This window comes from Onychomys torridus, chromosome 19, assembly GCF_903995425.1.
Source record: "Onychomys torridus chromosome 19, mOncTor1.1, whole genome shotgun sequence".
NCBI lineage: Eukaryota > Metazoa > Chordata > Mammalia > Rodentia > Cricetidae > Onychomys > Onychomys torridus.
Window position 1 is genome coordinate 48088639 of NC_050461.1, and position 26116 is coordinate 48114754.

The window sequence follows — 26116 nt, forward strand, 5'->3', positions numbered from 1 at the left end:
TCACCATGTGGATTTGTGTGACATTTTATACATGACTGGAGTGAGGTTAGTGTGTTTGTGGAGGAATTAAACATGGCTCTTATTACATCATATACAGAGTGTTGTACCGACATGGCCAGTCTCTATGGCTGCTTTCTTCACCATTAGGATGCTGTTTTCCTCTTTTTAGACTTGTCTTTGGAAGGAAGTTAATGTGGTAGCTCATACTTAAAGACTGGGATGTTATGTTCCATTTACATAAAAATGGATTAACTACATAAATTACTTGGAAGGACATGCTATATATATTATAAATAATCATTTTCTTTCATCTACAAAATCTCTGTTTCCTTTGCCTGTTCAGACTCTCCTTATCCCTTGGACTCTTGACAAGCCCTGCCCTTTTCTAGATCATTCTGGTATTAACTGTTCTGGGATAGCCTATCATTACTGTCATGCAGCATATTAATGTTTCAGACTGGCTACTTGTATTTAGCCATAAGCACCAATTTTAGTCTCATCTTTTCATGGCTTGATAACTCATTATTGTTAAGCAAAAAAAAAAAAAAAAGTGTTCTTTCATATGTACCTTAAAAAAAAAAATCTACTCAGTTCTGAGGAAGGACATCTTAGTTGTTTCCAGTGGCTGGCAATCAAGAATAAAATTGCCATAATATTTTCACAAGGCTTTTGCATTAACATATTTTCAAAGCCTTAAGAGTATACAAAGAGATACATACCTCTTACATCATGTGGTAAGATGATGCTTCAACTTATAAGAAACTGCCAAGTTGTCTCTCAAAGTAGCTATACCACTTTGCTTCCCTGTTAACAAGAATTGATAATTTCCACAGCCCCACAGCTCTTACAGTATTTGGTTATGTTGATGGTTTAGATTTTTAGTTATTTATCCTAGTACTTGTCATGAGACTTAATGGCCTCTGTTTTTATTAAAAAGATTATAAATTTGTATTTATTTTTTCTTAAATATTCAGTAGAAATCATCTTAAAGCAATGTGGTTCTGGAAGTTCTTTCTTTGGAAAGTTATTAATTATTCATGCTATAGTATTCATTCATTATCTTTTTGTTGTCTGTAGGACCACTAATGGTAACTCTTTTTACATTTATGACTGATAATTTATGACTTTCCTTTTTCCTTAATTATTTTGGGTAGAAGTTTGTCAACATTATCTTCATGAAGACACAGTTTGTATTTAACTGATTTCTGTTATGCTCTTCTTTTTTTTTTCCAATTTCATTTTTACTTTTAATGGTATCTTTTATTAATTCTGTGAAAATTTTATACACTGTATTTTGATCATATTCACACATCCCCATGTTTCCCACATCCAACCTCTCTAGCCTTACTTACCAACCCACCCAATTTTGAGTGCTCTCCTTATTCCCAATCCAGTCCCATTTGTGTGGGCCAACTACTCATGGGAATGGGGCCTGCCCTGGAGCATGGTTGACCTACCGGGGGTCACACCATTACAGAAAGCCTACTCTCCCTTTCCCAGCAGTTACCAAATGCCAACAGCTCCTCTGCTAGTAGTGGGCTCTCATGTCTATACTCTATGTTGGGATTTGTCCAGCTTGAGGTTATGCAGGTGTTTTGTATGGTGTCACCATCACTATGAGCTCATAGGTGCGACTCTCTTGTTGTGTCCAGAAAACACTATTTCCTTGAGTTCATTCCCACTCTGGCTCCTACAAAGCTTTCCACTCCCTGTTCCATGTAAATCACTGAGCCTTGCAGGGAGAGCTGTGACATGTAAATTCCATCTAGGGATGAGCACTTCACAGCCTCAGACTCTCTACATGATGAGCTGTGGAGGATCTCTGGGCCTGTTGTCTCCTACTCCAAGAAGAAGCTTCTCTAGTGATGGCTGAGAGATGCACTGATCTGTGTGGACAGCAGTAAGTCACTGGAAATAATTTTAATACTATGTCCATGTAGCAGAATGATAGTATTAGATTTACCACTGGGGACTGTGATCTATTTAGCCACAGGCATTTGGTCTTGTTCACATCTCATGAAGCAGGCCTAAGTATCACTTGTTTCTCTGCTTCCTTTGGGGTGTCCAGCTCTTTAAAGTTTCTATTCCTGGGGATCCCAAATCTTAGGTTACAGAGATGATATTTTCTCTCTTATTTCATGTATACATTTACTTTTTTAAAATAAATTTTCTTTTAAGCACTTTATCCTTCACCTGAATGCATTTTAAGTTTTATTTTTATTTTCACTTCATTCAAAATATTCAAAACTCTCCTTGAAACCTCATCTTCAAGGCACATACCCTTTAAAAGTGCTTTGTTTAAACTACAAATATATGAGAATTTCCCAAGTATCTTTCACTTACCAATTTCTGGCTTATTTCCATTCTGGTGTGAAAAGCATACTCTCTATTTTTTTTTTTTTTTTTTTTTTTTTGTGTGTGTGTGTGTGTGTGTGTTTGTTTTGTTTTGTTTTTCATGTGGTTTATGCTCAAAGTCTGGCTCATTTTGTATTTTATCAAAGCTTGAGAAAAATGTATATTTTACTGTTATTTAGAAATAGCAATTAGATCTAGCAAATTGACAAAATGTTCAACTGAATTTGTGTCGATTTTCTGGCTTGTCTGAACTACAAATTATGGAGAAAAGTCTCTAAATGAAATGATGGCTGTGACTTTTTCCTTTCAGTTCTAAAGCACTATTTTTAGCTACATACATGATCACTCTTATATATCATTTGGGGGAATTGATGTTTATATTGTTACATAATTATCTACCCTTAACTCTTCACCATGTCCACCTTCTGTAATCTCTTTGGCCAGAATTAATGTAGTGGCAACATCTTTATGTTAGTCTGTGTTGACAAAGCATTTCTTCCTCCAACCTTTTACTTTTAACATATCAGATGCTTGATAGTCAAAGGAAGTTCTGTGTAAACCCATAGTTCAAACTTGACAATTTCTTTCTTTTAATTGGAGTCTTTGGACCATTTACTCTTAAAGTGCTTACTGATACGTTATTTTTTTTAGCATCAACCAGATACATCTTTTTGTTCTTTCCTGGTTTCATCTGAGCATTTATATAATTCTATTTTATTCCTACTCTTACAGGATCAATTATATGTCAAAATGTTTTTGTAGTGTTTTTTGATGGAACTGTAAATTTTTAGCCAATAGTACATGCTAAAGTGACATAATTCCATTTTGCAAGTAGCATAGGCACATCATAGCACCACACCCCCAATTCTTCCTTCCTGTCCCTGGAACATTGCTGTCAATCAGTTCATTCTCTGTACATTATAGTTACCAAAAACATCACAGTTGTTTTAAGAACAGGTATTCTTTGGGTCGCTTCAGAAATTTAAAACATTTACTTTACCTTTGTTCTGTCTGACTCCTTCCATGTTTATGTAGGCACAAATCTCTGACTTCTAAATATACTTTCATCTGACCCAAGGACAAACTTTTTGACATTTTCCACAGGACAAGCTGCCTGGTAACAAAGTCCCTCTGTTTTCTCTTGGTTGATTTTTTTTTTTTTTTTTTAATTCTCTTTCATGTTCAAAAGGTAATTCCCCTAGACCTGGAATTCCAGACCCATCACTTCTTTGAATAGTTGACATGTTTTGTTGTGGGCTATTCTGATGTTTCCTCCTCCTATTCTTTATTAGCAGGTGGTCCCCTCCCCCACTGGCTTTTAACATGGTTTTCTTTGTTCCTTGGAGATGCAGCTCTCCCCCTCTCCACCCCAGCTGCTGAAGTGGACAGTTGGGTGTAGGTTACTAGTTATGGAAAGGTCTTGGCCATTGTTAACCAGCCCGTTTCTTGCCCCCCTTTTTTTTGTCCTTCTGTTGTTCTAGTTAACCATGTCAGACCTTGGACTTTTTACCTTCTCGTCCATTATGTTTCAATCTTGGATGTGGCTATTGACTTATCATCCAGCTTGCCGATTCTTTCTTCAGTCATACTGAAGAACTGAAGACATCCTTTATTTTTACTGGAGTGTTTGGAGCCTGAGGATGTAGTGGACAGTAGGTAACTGAATAGCTCTTGTGAGTACTAGGTTCCATGTCTGAGTGCCAAAAGATGCTAACTGCAATTAAAAAAAAAATCTTTCTAGCATTTGCTTTTTGTTTTTCTTAAGATTTTTTTTTTTTATATTTCTCTTCTATTCTTCACCTATTCCTGTGTTTGTCTGTCTTTCCAGGTGAACATGCTATGTTTTGAATATGAAATATGCTCTATAATATCATATGTTTAGACATTTGACTGTACAAACAGGTCACCTGGGATAGGTCCTGAGGGTTAGAGGCCAACATCACTTCTGGTTTGTCTCTGCTTCCTGAATCATGAGGATGGATGTGAACCAACTATGCTTCAGCCTCCCATCCCAGCTCCCATCCCAGCTCCCGCGCTGGACTATATCCCCTCAGCACACAAACCAAATGAACCCTTCACCCGCAGTTGCTTCTTCTAGGCATTTGGTCAAAGTATCAAGACATAATCTTACAGAGACAGTAGCATCTCTTCAAAGTCACAATCCATGCAGAACTCACGTCTTCTCACTCTGTCCTATCATCCTAACAGAAGCACCAATGATCTGTTATCTGGTCAATTACAGTGGCGTCTGAAGGCTCCTTATTCTGTAACTTGGCCTCCATCTCTGAGGTCTACCCAGAGGAAACAAAGTGATATTTTAAAACTATCAATTCTCTCCCCTGCTCACAAACAATGGCTTCTCATCTCTCAGGACTCAGCACAGTCTGCACTCTGGTCTTCTTGGCTCTGCGCAAGTGGCTTCCTTCATCTTCCTTCTTATTTGGGGGATGGGGTGCTGCCAGAGCTGTCCGGTTTCTGGTCTCTGGCCCATTCTCACCTCGCAATAGCCCTCAGTGTTGGTCCTTCCTCCTATGTCCGGGCTGAGTGCCAGGCTTGCTTTGCTCTGTTCCCCAGTCTCAGAGACATAGTCTCTGCTTCCAGTACCTTTCTTTCCCCTCCCCCCTTGTTCCTGCCACTGATCAATACCTGACATTATTCATTTAGCTAAATCTGTCTTCCTCATACAAGTAGAGACTGGTGTGAGTGGAAGGACTTTGTCTTTTTACCCTCCAGCAGTAGCTATCAGTATCTTGGCTTGTATGAATGAATGAATAAAATTGAAGCTGAATTACAGCACATCATTTCTGTGCACATGCTTTAGTAAATTACCTAGAACCCCTTTTCAAGGCACACAGGTTCTTCTAGTACTTTTCCCTAGCAGTGGCACCTTAGGAAAATCATGGGAAGCATAATTGGGAGAGCTAATTTTGACAGGTCCACCCTAGCCCATCTACTACATTTGGGGAAAAATAGCCTATCTGAATATATTTAATATTCCAACACCTTAGATCTATTAATATGCAAAATGCATAAATAACAGTATTGGTGCAAAAGTGAGGAAATACACTTCTAAATGTTTCCAGACCAGGATTTATATAATTTAGAACCACTAATAAGAAACGTAGTGGCTGGTAATTGTGGTAATCATACGATCATGATTGCATCTATAGTGGGTCAGAAGCACTGACCTCCAGGAATTCCAGGCCCATTTGTAAACAGAGCACAGAACACAAACCATTTATTTTACTGATTAACAGTGTCTATAGGTTTGCACAAATTGCCATCAGTTTTCCCTGTGACAGGTACAACATGATATTTAAATATGGGCCTGAAGCCAAGGTAATAGGTTCAAACCCCAATTCTCCATCTCTGTTTCCATTCTACTTTCAGTAGTGAGTGTTGAATACTAAAGGCCTTGTGTTTGGTAGGTACCTGCTCTATTACTGAGCTATACCCGCCCACCCCCCAGTCCTGTCTCAGTTTCCTTGGCTATTGAAAGAGATGTTGTAGCACTAACCTGACATTATATCTTTGAAAATTAAATTATGTCATTTGGGCCATGGGCTTAGATGAGTGCCTGGCATCCATTAAATACTCAACAAATCTCAGCTATTATTTTAATAATTATTGCTATTAATGATTTCAAGCAATACAAACCGGCTCTCCAAAGTGATGTGGTTAGTTTTGATTTGATGGGCAGATTGAAGGAGCAAACTTTGGAAATAGATAGGACAAGAGATGCATGGCCAATGGCTGGGCAGTCTAGAGTAGGGAAGTAGGCTGTACATGTAGCTTAGGCCACCCCCTTTTACCCTAGACTTGGAAGCCACAGAAAGCAGTGATTATCCATTTTGTACTGAAAAGCAAATTTGATTCCTACAAGCTCATAAATTAGGAAAATTTTTCTATGTAGGAAGACACTTAAGAAGCTAGGAAGCCAAGAATTAACTAATGCCTATTATTATAACAATTACTGAAAAATTTTGTTTCAGTAATGTTTCAACAATGCCTGTGCAAAACAGCTGAATCTAAAGTCCTAAAGAAAATGATGAAAACTCCCAGCAGTCTTCAGTCTTTGTTAATTACCATCACTTAAGATGCCTTGTGGTGATTCTAAATGACTAAAATCCTGGAGACACTCATGTGTGGATCTATTGAAACCCTACCATGGTTCAATCATGCCAATTTGTGCTCTATTTCATCATGCAACATTAACAGGAACATTTTCCCATCTGGTTATGGGAACCTACTGCTCTCTAGGGATTAAACCATCCCACTGAATAGACAGTTACCCTGGCACTGTGATTCCCAAAGAGAGTGCAGATGGTTGCATACCTTTGGAGATGCAAGTGCCTCTTTTGTAGCCACTGGCATGAGCTACAATTCCAAGTCCCACCTTAAAGGTCTAGCCTTGAACATTGGTCTGGAGAGAACCATCAAATAGCAAGGATGGAGTGTTTTGATGTTTGCAGAGGTGGAAGGTAGGAAGTTGTAGGAAGTGCATGCAGCTTGTAAGCAATTAACTGCAATGTTAGACTCTTTGGACTCGATGCTCTTGAACTTACCACATGGGAGGAGAGTCAGGTCGGAGGTGTGATGTGTGACAAGCTTAACTTACTGAAACATACTTTGCCCTCTCTCCCTACCAAAATGTTCTAAGAGGGTGTGAAATTAATTTTGTTCACTGCTCTTTACAGAAGAAAGAAGAAGAATCCTTGTAAGATCCAGGCTGGTAAAATCCCAGAAGAGATGGAGAATTGCACACTGACAGTTTGATAATAGAGAAAATAGAAGAACAATGGATTTATTTATTTACTTTTTTACCAATCTAAGGATGAAATAATTCTTGGGAACATCTGCATGTGCTTGAGATAGAGGGATAGTGCTAAATTATCCTCCAGTTAGAAGTATTGGAAACAAATAAAAACTGGAAAATTATATGATATAACTTGTTTTAAATGTCAGATCCCTCACGGTACGTGGTGATATACTAGGGAAACAAAACTAGCAATTCTTATTTAGAAGAACTTTGTCCCCTAATCCCTATACAGTATCCGTGCATGAGCTCCCATTGTCCTGGCCCTAGACACCCATCACCCCATCATGGATTACATTACCTAAAGTTGTCACCCAGAATAAATCTTTTGTCCCCAAAGCTGCTTCTGTCAGGTATTTGGTCAACACAGACATGAAAAGTAACTAAGAAATTCCTCTTGCTGAAGGTTTATTGAGTGACTTAGAGAAGGCATGGGACAATGGCTGCGCTGTGGAAATAAACTAATGACCAGTCAGTTAGATTGCAGTAGTGAGTGAAGATAAGGAAGGTGACAGATTAGGAGTGGCTGTGATGACATGAAGCCAAGAGTGATAGAGAGAGGAAGTAGGATTATGTGTCGGTCAATAGTCTGTTACTGTAACGAAATACCTGAGTTATTCAACCTATATGGAGGAGGAAGTTCTTTTAGCTCATGGTTTTAGCCCACATTTGTTTGGCTCTACTACTCTTGAGTGCTAATAAAGTGGTATGTAGTGGAGGGACCTCACAGTGAAAGTATTGGTTCATTTCATGGCATCTTAGAAGCGAAGGCAGTGACAGGAAGGGACCAGAGTCCCAGCAGGTCCTTCAAGGTAGTGTCCCCAATGACCGAACTTTCTCTCATGAGGACTTACATTGGAAAGTTTCAACACCTTGCAAAAGTGCCATAGGTTGGTACCCATCCTTTTAAATACATGGTCCTTTGGGAGACTGTGATTGACCATAGCAGGTAGCAGCAGTGAGTAGAAATGAAGGAATTTAAGCAACAGATACATGAGGAAATGCTTGGTCAGCTGGGGTGATTCTCCTGACATGAAGCAATGTTGGGTAGTTTTAAATGGTCCAAGTAGTTTTAAATGCACAGGTCCTTGGCACAGCATGCTGAGAGGCTGTGGTAAATTAAATAATCTGTGACTACAAAATGTAAACAACATCATCTAATGTTTATGGAAGGCAAAGCCTCTTCAACTGTGAGTCATGATCCCATGTGACCAAATATGAGGCTGTGCCAAAAATTTATAACAAAAGTTTCTGAATGCACAGTGACCAAGAAATTAATTCAAAACCAAATACTTAATGAACCCAAGGCTTTTCAGGCAATGCTTGCCTACATAGCCTCACACAGCTTCCATGCAGCCTTGGCGCAGAGCATGAACACTTTGTATTTCACATACCACAATGCCTCACAGTGGCAATAAGTGCTCCCCGGTGGCAGTGAATGCTCCCTGGAGGCAGTGAGGGCTCCATGAAACAGCTCCGCTCAGATTCATAACTACGCTGAGTCATAAACTACAGTGCTTTACTGCATGTGTAATGTGTTCTGCTCTTATGGAAACATCATGGTTTTATTACTAAAAACAAACACCCTCAGCATTTCCTGCTGGCATTCCTCATCTTCGTGTCAGATTCTTATCTTGGGAATATGTTATATTAGACAAACGACCACGTCTATATAATTACTATGTGAGTTTTATTTCACCTTTAATATGGTAAAATTGTATATAGCAAGGAATTACCATAAAATAAATTTCCCTTGAGATTTATTTTGAATTTATGTTTGATCTGTATAGCTGTTTTATATACCTATCTACCTAGGGTTGCATAGAAATTTCAAATTGGTGTGAACTGGAAAAGTTCAGCAGGTTTTGATAAAGGGGTTTTACAGTCTGTATTATGATACACATGATCTGAAGTTGAGTAGAGTTGGGTTTAAATCCTCAGGTAATCTTGGAGAGATGATAACCCAGGCTTCATCCTCTTCTGTGTAGTGGGATGACGGCAGGACTTAACTCACACAGTTCATCCACCTTGAGTGTGTGTGTCTGCATTAGAATGGGCAAGGATGCTCTTCTGAGGCAGCTTTATTAGGTTGAAAGCTTTTAGTGTATTTCTTTGCCTGGCTTTTTTAATATCTCGTGGATAATGTGAAGTGACTGAAAACAAAGAGAATTAATTATGCAAATGTTTGAAATAATAATACATTGATGTAGTTGCAGGAAAATGGGGAAAATTACTAATGTTCGCTAGTTTTTTTCTTTTGAGACATAGGTTACTAAGAGGAAAAAAGATCATTCCAATGAACGAAAATTTGAAAGGCTACATTAGAAGCCAATAATCCAGAAAATTTTATCATTAATGGATATTCAGATAGTATATTAACTTTGCCCAAGATTCAATGGCCAAATCAAAGAATTTAAATGCTGACAAGATGAATGACTGAACTCTAGGTAGGCATGGTGATGTGTGCCTCTGAGACTAGTATCTGTAAGATGAACACAGGGAAATGGATGTTCAAGGCCAGCTATATACCAAGCACAAGATCAGCCTTTAGGCTACATAATGAGACCTTATCTTAAATAAATCAACCAACCAAGGGCTGGGCGTTGTAACCCAGCAGTAGAATGCTTGCCTGGATTGCACAGGGGCTCTGGGTTTTATCTCTGCAGCCTTCACACTGCAAAGCAACACAACAAGACCTCAGATAATCAGAAGTCATTTTCCAGTGTGTCTCGGACATTTGACACTTTAGGATAAATGCTTGGTTTTAGGGCCGGGGCATAACCATCTAAGCAGCTGGGATGGCTTCAGCCTCCTGCTCCCCAGGAATCCACAGCCTCTGGCTTCATTCTGACAACCTCTTGACTTTCAGGTGCTTTTTGAAGCACTCCTCAGGACTCAGTTTCTCTATAGTCTCTGGTCATGTTTTCTTTGCCTTTCAGTCTCTTTCTGGTTGTAGTGGCTTAGTAAATATCCTTCAGTTAATGTCTCCAAGATGGATTAATGTCACTCAAATCCACACTACTAAAAAAAAAAAAAAGAAAGAAAGAAAGAAAGAAAGAAAGAAAGAAAGAAAGAAAGAAAGAAAACTACTAGAGGTTTCACATATGGCTTTTCTATGCCCTCATAGTAATATGAGGAGGATATTACCAGTTCAGACTGGCTGCATTCACAGGGTTACAGGGTAAATAAAGTAGCTTCCAATCCTTTATTTAAATGTATAGCTTTGCTAGGACAATAATGAATATGTGTTAAATGACTTTTAAAAGAATAACTTTGCCTTGATGCAAGCATAATCTAATCAGTGTCACAATTTGAGAGTTAATAAGTAGTGAACAGTTACTCTGATAACCATTCACAGCTTTGGGATCAACCTGCTGAATATCTAGCTGCATCATCTCAAAAATGACATTTTCATTGCTAAACGGCACTACAACACGTCTTGTTTGCATGGCATTACACATTACAGTACCATTTGGTACAAACAAACTTCTTGATTGCCATGGCTTTCTATGTTTACTATTTGCATAATCGAAACTATTATCTTTTAAAAATATTTTTTTCTCCTTCTTATGAATTAGTAGTTTAGTCTTTTGACTTTTTCTTCTGATAGTTAAAAAAGATATAGTCAAGCAGAGGTAGGTTTACATTGCTGCCCTACAAATCTTTCTGTAAAATGGAAGAAGTGTGATTTTAGTTTTCTCTTTGGATTTTAACTATTCTCATTACTCTTTTTTACACTGAAAAATGAAGGTATAATTACATCATTTCCCCCTTGCCTTTCCTCCCTCAAGCACATCCCTTCAATCCCTTCCATAGTTTTCCCTTATTCCCTCTGAAGTTCATGGACTCTTTTTCTTTGATTGCTATTGCTACACACACACACACACACACACACACACACACACACACACACACACACACACCCCAATAACATATATATGTAACCTGTTCTGTCTGCATAGTGTTATTTGTACGTACATGATACCAGGGACTACCACTTGGTATTGGATAACCAATGAGTGGGCTCCTCCCTGGGGCCGATTCCTTCTTCTCTCGGCAGTCACTAGTTTCCTGGAGTTCTTTGTCTAGGGCTTGTATGAGATTTCCCGGTTGGATGTGAGCACATTTATTAGTGTCATCATTGTTCGGCAGCCATGTCACTGAGGTATTACAGGTGCAGGAGACACAATGTTTTTTGGTGGGGGTGAGGATTACAATTATCTGTGGGTGTAAGAACAAGTACATCTCATCCTGTATAATTAAGAATTAGCTGTCTGTGCTACAGAGACACGGCTTATGGATGTTGGAGCTGACCTTTAGTGCTCACTTCATGGGGGTGAAACAGGAACAAAAGTTGGGTTCTCCCCATGGTCATCTAATTCTAGCTAGAGTTTATTTGAACTTTTATAAAATATTGATATAATATTACTACTACTAATGCATTCACTTGGCAGCGTACGGGAAGAGCCTTTTCATCATTGGGCCATACTCTGGGATCCTACTGCACACAGTTGGCCAAACAATGTGCATCATTCTCTATTTTGTTTTGCTTGTAGGGATTCTGGCATTTGTAAAGCATCGTGCCTTTGGAATAAATTAGAATATTTACAGGTGTTTACCAACTCTTCCTGTCTCTGTTTGGCTTCTTGGTGGTTTTACAAATACCCAACTCTCTCATATTTCCAGCAGCATCTTAGGGCTCTACATCTCAAACTTGGGGCCCTTTTTGGCTTGTGTTCAATAACCTGAGGCATTCCACTGTAAGAATCAAGTGGACACTGCAGCCATTATTTTAAACAGTACTACAATAAAACCATCCAACCAATTACTTGTAAAATCCTCCAAGAAAGGAAATTTTGTAATTTGATATGTGCACACATAAAATCTCCAGCCAGCCTACCATCCTGTTTGATTTGTTGTCAACTTGACACCTGGGAAGAGAGAATCTTAGCTGAAAAATTACCTCCTTCAGATAGTTTGTGTGCATGCCTGTGTGATATTTTCTTGAGAACAATGATACAATGACTGGTATGGGAGGACCCAGCTCACTATGGGTGGTTTCATCCCTAGTCAGGTGGGCCTGGGCTGTATAAGAACGATTACTGTGCAACTAAAGAGAGCAAGGCAATAAACAATGCTCTTCCATGGTTTCTGCTTCATTCCTTCCTTGAGTTTCTGCCCTGGCTTCATTCAATGACAGATGTAACCTGTAAGCCAGAAAAACCCTTCCTCCTCAAGTTTCTTTTGGTCATGGTCACTAGACTAAAAGAATAAATAGAACATGTGTTCTCAGAAGCCTCCAGTTGTCCAGCTTAGAATTTTTGAAGTGGCAGTCACTACATGTGCTGTCTTGCTAGTGCAGAATGCTTAGTCCTACTATGGTTTCTGCACGAAGCTTCTATTTCAGCTTTGGTCTGTTGGGTCACCATTTAAACCAGTACAGGATCTGAATCTGAGAGCGATGTGTTTGCTTCCACCATGGGCTCTAGGCTGACTCCTCATGTTCTTGACTTGTTGGTCACATTACCTGATATCATGGCTCCTTGGTGTTCTAGCTCGAGTTGGAACAGGCTTATTGTTCTTAACTATGCTACATCCAGAAATGAACATGATGTTTCCCATGTGCTCTGATGAGCAAAGTTGAGTAGGACAATCATCTCCCTTAACGGAGATGTCGGTATGTTTGACTAGGAGATCATTGAAATATGTGACTTTTTGCACAATGGCCAGTCACATGCTGCAACCTTCATTTGCTTGACTTATAGGTCCCTATACTTGTTAGCTTTGTGCCCATGATAATGAATAAATTTCAAAATTGGTTTATCTGAATAATAGAACAAAGTCAACTTTCTTTCAGAGGCAGCATGTGAATACAGAATAAATACCAAGGGGCTCCAGGGTATAGTCTGTTAGCATGTGGCACCAAATGAGAACCAGCACAGGCAAGGCCTGGCTGGCAGTTTCCAAGATTTACCTCACAAGATGTTTGTGAGGACAAAATACCTTAAAATATCCTCCCATATAGTGCACAGGAAGTATTTAAGATGCCCACCACATGCTCAATGCATATTAATGATTAAAACAACAATCTTTGGGATTGGAGAGACAGATTAGCAGTTAAGTGCACTGACTGCTCTTCCACAGGACCCAGGTTCGATTCCCAGTTCCCACCTGGTGGCTCACAGCCATCTGTAGCTTCACTCCCAGGGGATCTGACATTGACTTTTGGCCTCTCTGGACACTAGGCATACAGCAGGCAGAACACCACTCATACATCAAATAAATAGTAATTCAAAACAATTGAAATATCAGCCTTTGTTATTATTATTGCATATTCCAGGACTTGCAAGAAATGCTCATTTTTGAGCAGGAAGGGTTGGTGATATAAATATATCTAATTTAGACTGAAACAGTGAAACGATATCATTTATAAAAAAATTCCCAGCTATGCATTCTCCCCAGTGTCTTGAAAAATTAGAACAAAGAGAATGAAGTTCCCATATTAATTCTTTCTCTGTCACAAGTGATGAACAGTTAACATATAGAGTTTATTTTTCATGTGTTCAATGTTAAAAATATTTGAACTAGTAAAGCACATCTTTAATCCCAGCACTCAGGAGGCAGATGCAGGTGGATCTCTGTTGTTCAAGACCATCCAGGTCTATACAATGAGTTCCAGGACAGCCAGTGCTATATAGGGAGACTCTACCTCAAAACAACAACAACAACAACAACAACAACAAAATTGCATTAAAATTATACTAAAATATTAATTCCTAATTCCTACCATGTAAGGCTAAAACTTAATATCCTACTCACTATCTAATTTTGGAGAGATAAGTTTGTAAGAAATATAGAGGCTTGAGTTTATCTTTGGCCCTTGAAATAGTTCTTTTTGCCAATAACATTTGGCCAGAACAGAATGGCCCTTTTCTGGGTAAGAGTCTAAGTCAAAGGCTCAAAGAATTCACAGCAGAAAAATTGAACCACCTGCTCCCCTGGGGTCTTTAATTTAGTTAGTAAGAGTCACAGGTGGGTAAACCTTTGGGAGAAGATTATTTGAAACTATTTAAAATTTCATGTTTAGAAAGAGAAATGCATTTGTGAAAAACTCAAAGCTAAGAACACTGACAAACTTGGGTCAGTTCCTAATACAACAGCTCAGCAGCCATGAGAATTTGACTGAGCTACCCTGGGGACCTGGGACCGTACTGTGTGTCCTGAGTAGATCAGCATTCTGTAGCATCTCCCAGATAGAAGTCTATTTAGGTGATGAAGTTATCTAGAGAATTGGGGGAGGGGGCAGGTATGTGTGTAAGTGTTTTGTCTGCATATGTAACACATATGTTTCTGGTATTTGCAGAAGACAGAAGAAAGTTGGAGTTAGGGTTGGTTATGAGCTGCTATATGTTTGCAGCAAACCCAACTTAGGTCCTCTTCAAGAGCAGCCATGCTCTTAATGGCTGAGCTATCTCTCTAGCTTCTAAGAAATGTCTTTATTAATAATAATAATAATAATAATAATAATAATTATAATAACAATAAATAATCTCAAATGCTTTCAAACTTAGCTGAAAGGCTGTGGAGATCTCAGGTAAAGTGCTTACTGTATAAACACGAGGAAGTGAATTGGGATCTCAAGCACTATGGAAAAGCCAGGTGCTGTTATGCACATTGTAATCATAGCACTGGGGATGTGAAGACAGGATGGTCCCTGACTTTGCTTGCCAGTCAGGTTAGATGAATCAATACGCTCTAGGTCCATTGAGAAACATCGACTGGGCACACTGGACATTGTCCTCAGGCCTCCATGCACACATGCACACCCATGCACACACCCATGGACACATGTGTACACACACTGTAACACAAACACACTCACGTACACATTTGGCTGGTGAGTGAAAAGTGTACATACTGCCAGATGGTGGTGGCTCACGCCTTTAATTCCAGCACTCGGGAGGCAGAGCCAGGTGGATCTCTGTGAGTTCGAGGTTTGAGGCCAGCCTGGGCTACCAAGTCTGTTCCAGGAAAGGCACAAAGCTACACAGAGAAACCTTGTCTCAAAAAAAAAAATTGTACATACATCACAAGGACCATGTACTAGTTCAATAAACAATGTAATAGTCACATCAGGGCAAGCATCTCAGTCTTATCATAGACTGATCATTTCTCTGTACTGATTATCTTTTATGAAAGCCTTTTGTTAAAGACACACTTGGCTATCATTATCCCGTCACTGCACTGTGCAGCATAACACAGGAGTTTATTTCTCCTGTGTGCCTAAAAACGCAGCTTGGTCAAGTTTACTCCAAGCGTCTCTCACTTTCACTCCATCTGCTCTCGGTGTCTGGATAGCTATTTCATTCATTCATTCATTCATTCATTCATCTTGTTTATTTTTTGTTTTTAACTGCAGTTTCCCCTCCCTTCTTTTCTCCCAGTCCCTCCCCACCACCTCCTCCATGTGGTTATTTTGTATTGCACACGAGTATCTGTTCATCTAACGTACCATCTTCCAGCTCCACCCAATTCTTTGCAAGTGACAGATATCACTTCTTTTTTATGGCTGAATAGTACTCTGTGGTGTATATGTACCCCATTTTCTTTCTTCATCAGTTTACAGACACTTTCACTGCCCCTCTTTCTTGGGGTACCGTGGACAATATTATAATAGACATTGTGATATGAGTGTCTCATCAACATATTGACTTGGTTTTCTTTGAACATCTGGCCAGGAATGGAATTGCGAGGTAAAATAATAGTTCTATTTTTTTTTTTCTTTTTTAAAGAGTTATTTATATTATGCATGTGGATGCTTTGCTTGCATTTATGTCTGTACCTCACATACATGCCTGGTGCCCATGGAGGTCAAAAGAGGGCATTGGGTCCCCTAGAACTGGAGTTACAGACAGCTATGATTCACAGTGTAGGTCTCGGAGCCAAACCCTGGTCCTCTGCAAGAGCAGTAAGTGTTCTCAGCTCCTTAGCCATTTCTCCAGCCCTTTAACTTTTTGAAAAGGAAACTATCTACTATTTGTGTAGCTACTGGACTAACTTGCCACTAGGCAAAGGTGTCCTAGCGCTGAGTTTCCCCGCATTCTCATCACTGTTTCTTGTCTTTGGTCCATTGAATAGTTGCCATTCTAACTGGAGTGAGGTGGCCTCTCACAGATTTGATTTGTATTTGTCTGACTATTAGTGGTGCTGAACATTTTTGATATACTTGTTGACCATTATGTCTTCATTTGAGAAGTATCTCCTCTGGTTGACTGGTCATCTCTAATTGCATTATTGTTGCTTTGCTATTTGAACTTATGTTCGTGCCAATGATTGTTAAATCAATGTTTCTCTTGGGATTCAGACATTAGGTCTTACTCCATCATGGTGCTTCACTTCTTCATTATTAAAAATACCATTAGTTTGCTTTTAAAGAGTGTCTATAAAAGATGCAGTGTTTGATATTAAGTCATATTTTGTGAGTCACTAGTTATTATAATTCTATTATTTTTATAATATTTGCTATCACATATATACATATATATACACACACATATATGCACACATACAAGCATGCCAACATATACACACATGCACATACATTGACACATGTACACATATGCATACATACATATACATTTAGATACACACACATAGATAAACATGCACAGATACATACACATATGTCATACACATATACAGAAGCATACACACACATGCACACACACAGACACACCCAAGTACTGGTATGTCAGAGACAACTACTATTGGCCAATAAAATCCCATCATTACATTTTCAGGAGTTCGTACACCTCTTAACAGATAGGTGGCTTGAAATTTGTTACACTGACATTATTTACCCCATGAATGTCACCAAACGCCACAAGGCAGTGCTGTTCACCTTTTCATTTGGAGTGACAGTTAGTAAGCACTTCCTAGTTGGCGCGTGCTCTCAGTATTTATTTTCATAAAAGGAAGGGCTATTATCTTTGAAGATGGTGTTCGTCCTGAAGTCCACAGGAGAAAAAGGTCATTGAATGTGTTCTCTATCCTGAATTTTCAGGGATACGGAAGGACCGGCGAGGAGGGAGGATGCTGAAGCATAAGCGTCAGAGAGATGACTTGGAAGGCCGGAGTGACATGGGGCCTTCAGGAGACATGCGGGCTGCCAACCTTTGGCCGAGCCCCCTCGTGATCAAGCACACTAAGAAGAACAGCCCCGCCTTGTCCTTGACAGCTGACCAGATGGTCAGTGCCTTGCTGGATGCCGAACCGCCCTTGATCTATTCTGAGTACGATCCTTCTAGACCTTTCAGCGAAGCTTCAATGATGGGTCTACTCACCAATCTGGCAGACCGGGAGCTGGTTCACATGATCAACTGGGCGAAGAGGGTGCCAGGTAAGAAGGCAAATCTCAACTTTGATTGTAAGCACAATTAACTTTTCAAGAATTGGCTGTGATACTGTTGGGGGGGGAAATGACAGCATGCTACATGATTAGGGTCAATGCTACATTGGCCTTTGTCCCTTGTCAATATTAACCCACTATGTTTCCCTTGAAACTTAAGATATAGCCTTTAAAAATAAACACCCAGAACAATAAAACCTTTGACATAGTATTTTTGGACCATTTTATTTGCTCAAAAGACTTGGATGGATACTACATACCACATGCACACGTGTCTGTCATACGGAGATATCACATACCAAAAGTACTTAATGCCCAGTGATCTGTGGAATTTTTTTGATTTCTAAGACGATCACTCAAAACTCCTCTATTAAGAAGCAATTTTGTCCATAAATAATCTTCTTCGAATATTGTGTGCTAAAGGGCTAATAAAAGGTTTATTTGTGGAATGCCAATTATTTGTTCACTTTGCTTTATGCATCGTATGCTCAGAGAAAAGGAAATACAACAGGAAAATAAATGCAAGCAACTTCCTGAGGAGCTTCTAGAAAGATCCAGAGTCTGAAGTGATACTCTGCTCCTCCTATTGGTGTCTCAAGTGCCATTTCTATAGCTCTTGACTGTTCTCATTTATGGAGAAGGACTCCAGTTATGATGGAAACAAGACTCCCGTGCCCCAACTAATGGATTTCGTATACAGAAGCCTGTGCTGAGGCAAGAGAGGTGGACTCTTTTGTGTGGCTTAGAGATTAAATCAAGCTGATTTGATTTGATTTAAATAGAGCTCTATCTTCCTTGGCATGCAACAGATGAGGTTATTTTCCATGACATGTGAGATATTTTCTCTTTTTGATAAAACTAAAATACCTATGGAGTTGTGTGTCTTCATTCCTGACTTAGGCTGAGTTAATGCGAATCTGCCCTTTGGGAATCTTACATGTATTTGCATAGATCCACATATAAACATGTTGTCCTGTGAGTAGGGAGCCAGAAGTGCCATGCAGATTTATTACAGGGCATCTATCTAGTTTGGGGAGGAGAGGTCAGGGTGTGTGAAAGAATAAGACTGTTAGAAATTAAAATTAGAGGGTAATCCTAATAAGCAAGCAACAATCCCTGGCCGCCTAAGGAACTGAACATTTTATCAAATACCTAGACATTTTATCATTGTTTTGTGAGATAAACACATAGGGCTACGTGTTTTCCTTTGAACTTTATGTCTGTTTTTGTCCTCTTTTTACACATCAAGAGAAAAGAAAAGAAAAATGAAATGCATGAAAGGTTTAATGGTCATACCCCTGAGAGCCAATTCTTGGTAGCTGTTAAGTTTTTATCCATCTATAAACACGCTCCTCTGAGATTCTGGAATACTGGTTCCAGAGCTCTAGAGTAGTACTGAAAACAAGTATATGCCATTCATTTTTATCTGTAGAGACCCATCGCAACGTTTTATAAGTGGTATGTTGGTGATGGTGGTGTTTTAAGTCAGGGGCTTGCCGCGTAGCCCAAGCAGGCCTTGAACTTACTTTCCTACTTGTGTCTCAGTAAGTTCAAATGTATTACCCATGGATGAAAGGTTTATGAAAGGAACCTCAGTTCAGGATTAAAATGGAGGCAGAAGTCATGCTGAGGCAGATTCCGTGGTCATGTTTATCTGTTCCATTGTTAAACTCAGAACTAGACATGTGCACGGTAATAAAATATCTAGCCAGGCTACTCTCAGATTTCTTTATGATATTTCAAAGGTCCAAAAATCTTTGAGGTCAAACTATATTTTGTTGATTGGCCCTTTATAAAAAAAAAAAAAGCATTGTAAAAGCAAAATGTAGTTATGTACAATCATGTGCTATGTAACAACGTTTTGCCTAGCAACAGGTCACATCAATGATGGTGGGTCTGTAGTGGTACGGATTAGAGAGAGAGCAGGCTGCTCGGTTGGTGGAAAATAGCAGATCCACCCAGGGATCCATTTCTCTGATGTGTCCCTGTTGTCAAGTGACTGTCACAAGGGTGTGTGTATGTGTGTGTGTGTGCCACAGGACTACTTGTCTGAGGAAAGAGAATGACAATGGCCATTGATTTAAAAAGTATGAGAAAAAAAAAAAAAGAGAGCAGATCAAGAACCTCCAAGAGAAACTCTAAAGATGACTGTGGAAATTTGCAGAGAAAGTTGTATTTCACACAGGTTTTATATACCCAAATACAATCTGTCATTTAAAAATCATTTAAAGTCCCTCCTCTTTCTTAACAATTGGACTCCTGGAGCTCCACCTGGGGCCTGGCCGAGGATCTCTGCATCCACTTCCATCAGTTATTGGATGAGAGTTCCAGCACAACCATTTGGGTGTTTGGCCATCTGATCACCAGACTAGGTCAGATCAGGCTTTCTCTCGACCATTGCCAGTAGGCTACAGAGGATGTATCATTGTGGATTTCTGGGGACCTCTCTAGGACTCTAGGAGTGTGAATTGTTGAGACCAAGATTGGAAAAGCACAGGGACAAATAGCCAAACGAATGGAAGCACATGAATTATGAACAAAAGGCTGTGGAGCCCCCAGCTGGAGCAGGCCCTCTGGATAAGTGGGACAATTGAATAGCTTGAACTGTTTGGGAGGCATCCAGGCAGTGGGACCCAGACCTGTCCTTAGTGCATGAGCTGGCTGTTTGGAACCTTGGGCTTACACAGGGACACTTTGCTCAGCCTGGAAGGAGGGGACTGGACCTGCCTGTACTGAATCCACCAGGTTTAAATGAATCCCCAGGGGAGTCTTGGCCCTGGAGGAGATGGGAATGGAGGGGAGGGGCTGAGGGGGAAGGTGAGGCCAGGGGCAGGAGGGGGGAGGACAGGGGAACCCATGGCTGATGTGTAAAATTAAAACACAAATATAATAATAAAAAAATATAAAAAACCCAAAAAACAACAACAAAAAAATCATTTAAAAAGGCCACACTAAAGAGCAGGTATAGGAAATGTCACATTTATGAGGTGATAATTTGAGAAGAATAATGGTAACTTCCAAGAGGGAAGGAGAAACATCCTTAGGAAGAACAATAGTAGGGAAGCCATTGTGATGTGAATTTGAAAGAGAACAGGGACGAGTATAGGGAGGCTTTGGAGGGAGGGAAGAGAGTGCAGTGATGTAATGGTATTATGATCTCACACAAGAAAGAGAAATGATTAAAAAGTGCACACAAAAGGAGGGAAAGGAAAAGATTTCAATAAAGAAGTCGGAAGTGAATGACTACCAGTGTGAACAGACTTCATTTTGAAGGGTGGATTTTTAATACATATAATCAATACTTTGGGTTATTTAATGTTTTTTATAATAGAATATTGCTAGAATTCTCAAGAGTTGTGATAAAATTGAATTTTTCTTTGTCTTACCATTTGGCCCTATTTTCTGACTTGATATGTAGGAATTAAGAGGTGAGGATGTGTAAGCCCTAGGAAAAGATGTCTATAAGGGATGAATGCTTCCCTTTGGCATGTCTGAAGAACAGTTCTGGGAAGAATGATCACTCCTACTTATCAAGTTCTGCACAAAGACTTTTTAAAAATAATTTTAGTTTTGAAATTAAAATATGATTATATCATTTCCTACCCTTCCCTCCTTCCAACTTCTCTCATTTTCCTACTTTTCTCTTTCAAATTCATACCTTTTTTAATTGCTCTTAAATCTACCATCTATCATCAATCTGTCTATCTATCTATCTATCTATCTATCTATCTATCTATCTATCTAATCTATAATCTATCTGCTATCTATCATCTTTCTATAATCTATATCTATCATCTATATCATCTACCTACTATCTATTAATCATCTATATCTACCACCTATCTACTGTCTTTCAATCATCTATGTCTAATTACCATCTGTCATCTGTATTTATTTATCATCTCTGTCTGTCTGTCTGTCTGTCTGTCTGTTCTATCTATCTATCTATCTATCTATCAATCATCTATCTATCTAATCCATCTATCTTTATTTGTTATCATCCCTATCCATTTACCTACCTACCTACCTACCTACCTATCTACCTACCTACCTACCTATACCTAAATAAGTAAACACAACCTGCTCAGTCTGTATAATTTTACTTGTAGATATATGATTTCAGGTCTGACCACTTGGTATTAGGTAAATGATTGGGGAGCTATACCCTGAGGAAGACTATTTCTTTGGCTCTCAGAATTCCTTAATTGCCTAGTTCTTTGTCTAGGGTGGGGATCCTGTAACACAAATCTTAAAAGGTCTTATAATAAAAAAACCTGAGCCAGACATTGGGGTGAAAACTGAAAGATCAGAGAAGCAGAACAACCAGCCACTTGCTTACCTCTACAAAATCCTCAGCCTTAAGAGAGCGAGTTCCTGTTTTCTCACGCCTCATATAGCTTTCTGTGTCCTGCCATATTACTTCCTGCAATTAAAGGCATGTGTCACCACTGCCTGGTTCTGTTTTTCTTATGTAGCTTGGTATGACCTTGAACTCACAGAGATCCAGATGGATCTCTGCCTCCTGAGTGATAGGATTAAAGGTGTGCGCCACCACTTCCTGACCTCTATGTCTAATTTAGTGGCTGGCTCTGTCCTCTGATACCCAGACAAGCTTTGTTGGGATACACAATGTATCACTACAGTTTTCCTCTTCTACAATGCCATGTCTATTGGTATCTTTCTTATTTAGAATTTGTTTGGGCGGCCATATATTGTTGAGACTTTATGGGTGTGACTTCCATGTCATTTCTAGGAGACACAATCTCATAGCAGACTGGGTTCCCCTGACTCTTTTAATCTTTCCATCCATACTTGTTAAATGTTCCCTGAACCTTAGGTATAGGAAATGTGTTGAGGGTGTATCAGTTGGGGCTGGGCAGCACACATTCACTTGCTTTCTGCATTTTTGGTTGGTTGTGATTTTCTGTAATGGTATATCCATCTGTTGCAGAGAGACATCTCTTTGATTAGGGGTAAGAGAGCTTTACTTAACTGTGAATGTAAAGATAAATATTTAGAGTGTAGTTGGGAATTATGCTGGTCTAGAAAACTCGTTGTAGGATCTCTTCCAAGTATGACCTTAGCTAGGTTTTCAATATCAGGCAGGATTTCCCTCCTGTTGAAGGGGGCCTTAAATGCAAGTAAAGAGCTATTGGTTTCCACCAAGATATTATGTGCCACTACTGTGCCATTAAGGTTATCATGTCATGCTGGTCATTGTTGTGGTTCATAGGTGTCATAGTTCATTAAGACTAATGATTGGCTCCTTCCATTAGAAGCATGCAGAGTGCTTCAGGTTCCATGAAAGCCTGTCCTCAGAGAGGAGGCTTTCAGGTCAGAACAGCTGGGATCCGTTGGGTCCTCTGTCAGAAACATATAGTATCTTCAGGATTAGGTACTCCCGTCCTCTCTAAGAGGCGACCAAGGGCAAAGGCAATAGCCTATAATGTTTTGGGATTCTCTTGGACTCCCCTGACCGACAACTGTAAAGTGAGTTTCCTATTCCTGGTATTACAGTGTTTGGTAGCTAATCTGTGAGCATTGTCAGCCCATATGGGGAATTTTCATTTGAAGTATATATAAAGTATTCACATAGACTTGTATACATTTTGTGTGATTTTAGGGAAATAAGTAATAGATTCCTTTTAGATTTTTTCAGACACCTTTACTGAGTTGTTTTACTGTCTTCATTGTCTCTCTCCTTTGGTATTGACCTTTAACCCCTGCCCCCCCCTTAAAGCTCCTCCTTCTCCCATATCCCTTTTCAAATCACTTGTGTCCTCTGTCTCCCTCTCTGGCGCTCCTCTTGACCCTGTGGTCCGTCTTTACTTTCCTGGTTTCTGCAGTTCCTCTAGGTTATCTGCTTATACCTGAAGACTTGGAGCTAGGAGCCAGAGATGAGAAAGAACACACAATGTTTGAAGGAGACTTTAAATAACCCAGGCTATTTCTGCAACTTAATGTCTAGCTGTAGAGGTTTTGCCCTTTATTATGTGTGTTGTAATTCTTTAATACCTAATAGCTATTTTCTGGTCCAACTATGGAAAAAGGTTTGCTTTAAAGATATTTTAATTTTTATTTAGTTTCTGAAATTTTCATACTTGCATACAATGTATCTTGACCATATCCACCACTCAGCACCCGTCCTGTTCTCTCCAGGACCCCCACGCTTCTCCCTCCCAATTTCATGACCTCCTTTTGTAATTAATTGATTATTTGAAGCCACTGAGCTCAATTGGTATAGCCCATTTGCAAGTGGGTATGGTGTTACTCACTGAGGCATGGGGGACAGAGCAGTGGCCACACTCTTTAAAGAAATAGCTTTTCCTCTTGTAGCTACCATTGGCTGCCAGTGGCTCTTCAGCTAGAGCTGGGGCCTTGGGAGCACCCTCTCCACTAGACACCCAAATTTGAAACCAACTTGATCTTGTGTAGGTCCCTGTAGCTGCTGTAAAGTCATGTGTGCAACAACCATGCCACTTTGACTTATAAATTAAACTCTTCCTAAAGTTTATTGCAACTTACATGCCTCAAAACCAATGCAATTTTTAAAGATCAATCTCTAGTTACCTATACTGAATAAAATCTTGGATAGATATGTATGCTCCTAATGGCCAGTACTGGAAGTCTGATGGTCTTTTAGGAGTCACATACCAGACATCCTGCATATCAGCTATTTATATTATGATTCATAACAGTAGCAAAAGTACAGTTGTGAAGTAGCAATGAAATAATTTCATGGTTGGGGGCTCACCATAACATGAGGAACTGTGTTAGAGGGTTGCAGCATTAGGAAGGCTGAGAGCCACTGGCTTAGGAGATGGGCTGCAGACCTGGGCCAGAAAGTGGGAGGAAAGAAAAATGGTTTGCAGCCTGAGTGCATGAAGACTTGCTGCCTTAACTAATCTCATTTCCTCAGTGGACAACGCCTGACTCTTCTTTCCTTTCTTCCTGGGCTCTCCCTGTGTAAATAGATATAGGAGTTCCCTCTTCTACAAACTCCACTGACTCCACACCATATTGCTTTGTTTCTCTCCTTGCTCACCTTTGAACCCACAGGCAAAGGATCTCTTTTGTGGACATGTCTGATTCCAGCTTCATGTGCAGTTCCTCAGCGGTTTCTGGGCCATCCCCGAGAGTGCATTGTTGTCTAGACCATCCCATAGCTCAGGACTTCTTGTTCACCAGTATCTCCAGGAATCCACCCAACAGCATCCCTGGTGCTAATGCTCACCCTTGTCATTCACATCAGCAATGAACAGAAGTCTGGAAACATGCGAATAAATAAACAGAGGAAAGGTGACTTTGGGACTTTCTAATTTTAAGAAATCTGAGCCCTGTCAAGTACTCGGTTTCCTCACCAACTAGGACTACTCTATGAGGTTGTGATGGTCCTCTTTATGCCTCTCTTCAGGGTCTAGCTGAGCTTATAACATCTCTATGGCAGCTATGACAGCTACCTCAGTGAGAACTCAGTTTCCATCCTTCCTTTTGGAAAAGGGGCAGAGGGATGTTGAAGAGTGTACAGACACAAGCCCTGAGAACCTTGACAGGTGTCAGCTGTCTATCCACAGAGGTAATGAAGTGAGTTTTAACTGGAAACAAAGGTGGGTAAGGTCAAGAGGACAGGGAGAGGGCTCAACACCACTCTCCTGGAATTAGGCATGAGCAGTACTTTTATTCAGTATGTGTGCATGCCAGGGACTTGGCGGAGCATCTCAGTCCCTGCTTCCCAGTTCTAATCAGAGCAGCAAACCCTGGCCTCGGGCTGTTAGGGCATCGTACCATACTAGGAAATGGCGTGGTGATCACACAGAATGTGGCATGAAAGGGTGGGTGACATCCTGGAGTGATGACAGATGCCATTATGAAGGGCAAGACTTTTTTAGAATTAGGAACTGTTCTGTATGGAGATCCCTAGGACTAGGCTGGTATCTCCTCACTCAGCACAGCACTCCAGGTTGCAGTGCATAGCCGTATAGCTGGCCAGCCATGCCCAGCTCCCTACTGCTCCTGTGAAAGTTCCAGGTAAAATTCAATGAAGCCAGCTACTTGCCTGATCTGTCTCTCATGCACAGCTCTGACACTGGTATTCCAGGACCAGGTATATGAAGCCTTTGAAAAGTCCCTTTCTCACAAGAGTGTTGAGAATGTTCCCATATGGATCCTTTTGTCACACATTGTCAGGGATCTGAATGTCTGTGTGCCACAGCTGAGGGCTCTGGGTGTCCTCTGGCTGCATTTCAGGGCTTTTCAGCTACAGTTTTGCCACTTCCAAAGAGGATGGCCATCTACTAGTCATCTAAGTGTTTAGACAGATGTTACACTTAGAGTGTGTGGAATTGTATTCTCTCAAAAACACATGGTGAAGGCCTAGCTCCTCATATCTCAGATGGTAATTTTGCTTAGAAACAGAGTCTTACAGAAGAAGTGGAGATCCAATGAGTTCAAGGCACGTTCTTTAATAGATGAAAACTGGCATCTTGGTAAAAAGGCTCATTGGGTACTGACCTAAATGCACATGTATGTGCATGTGC

At 40.0% G+C, this 26116-nt stretch overlaps 1 protein-coding gene across 1 annotated transcript in view; it reads left to right on the forward strand.

Moving 5' to 3' along the window:
- Positions 1-26116, forward strand: part of Esr1 (estrogen receptor 1) — a 262394-nt gene that overhangs the window by 103434 nt on the left and 132844 nt on the right. The window contains exon 4 of the mRNA XM_036168964.1: positions 17235-17570. Within this exon, the coding sequence (XP_036024857.1) occupies positions 17235-17570 (336 nt within the window). The remainder of the gene's footprint in view (positions 1-17234; positions 17571-26116) is intronic.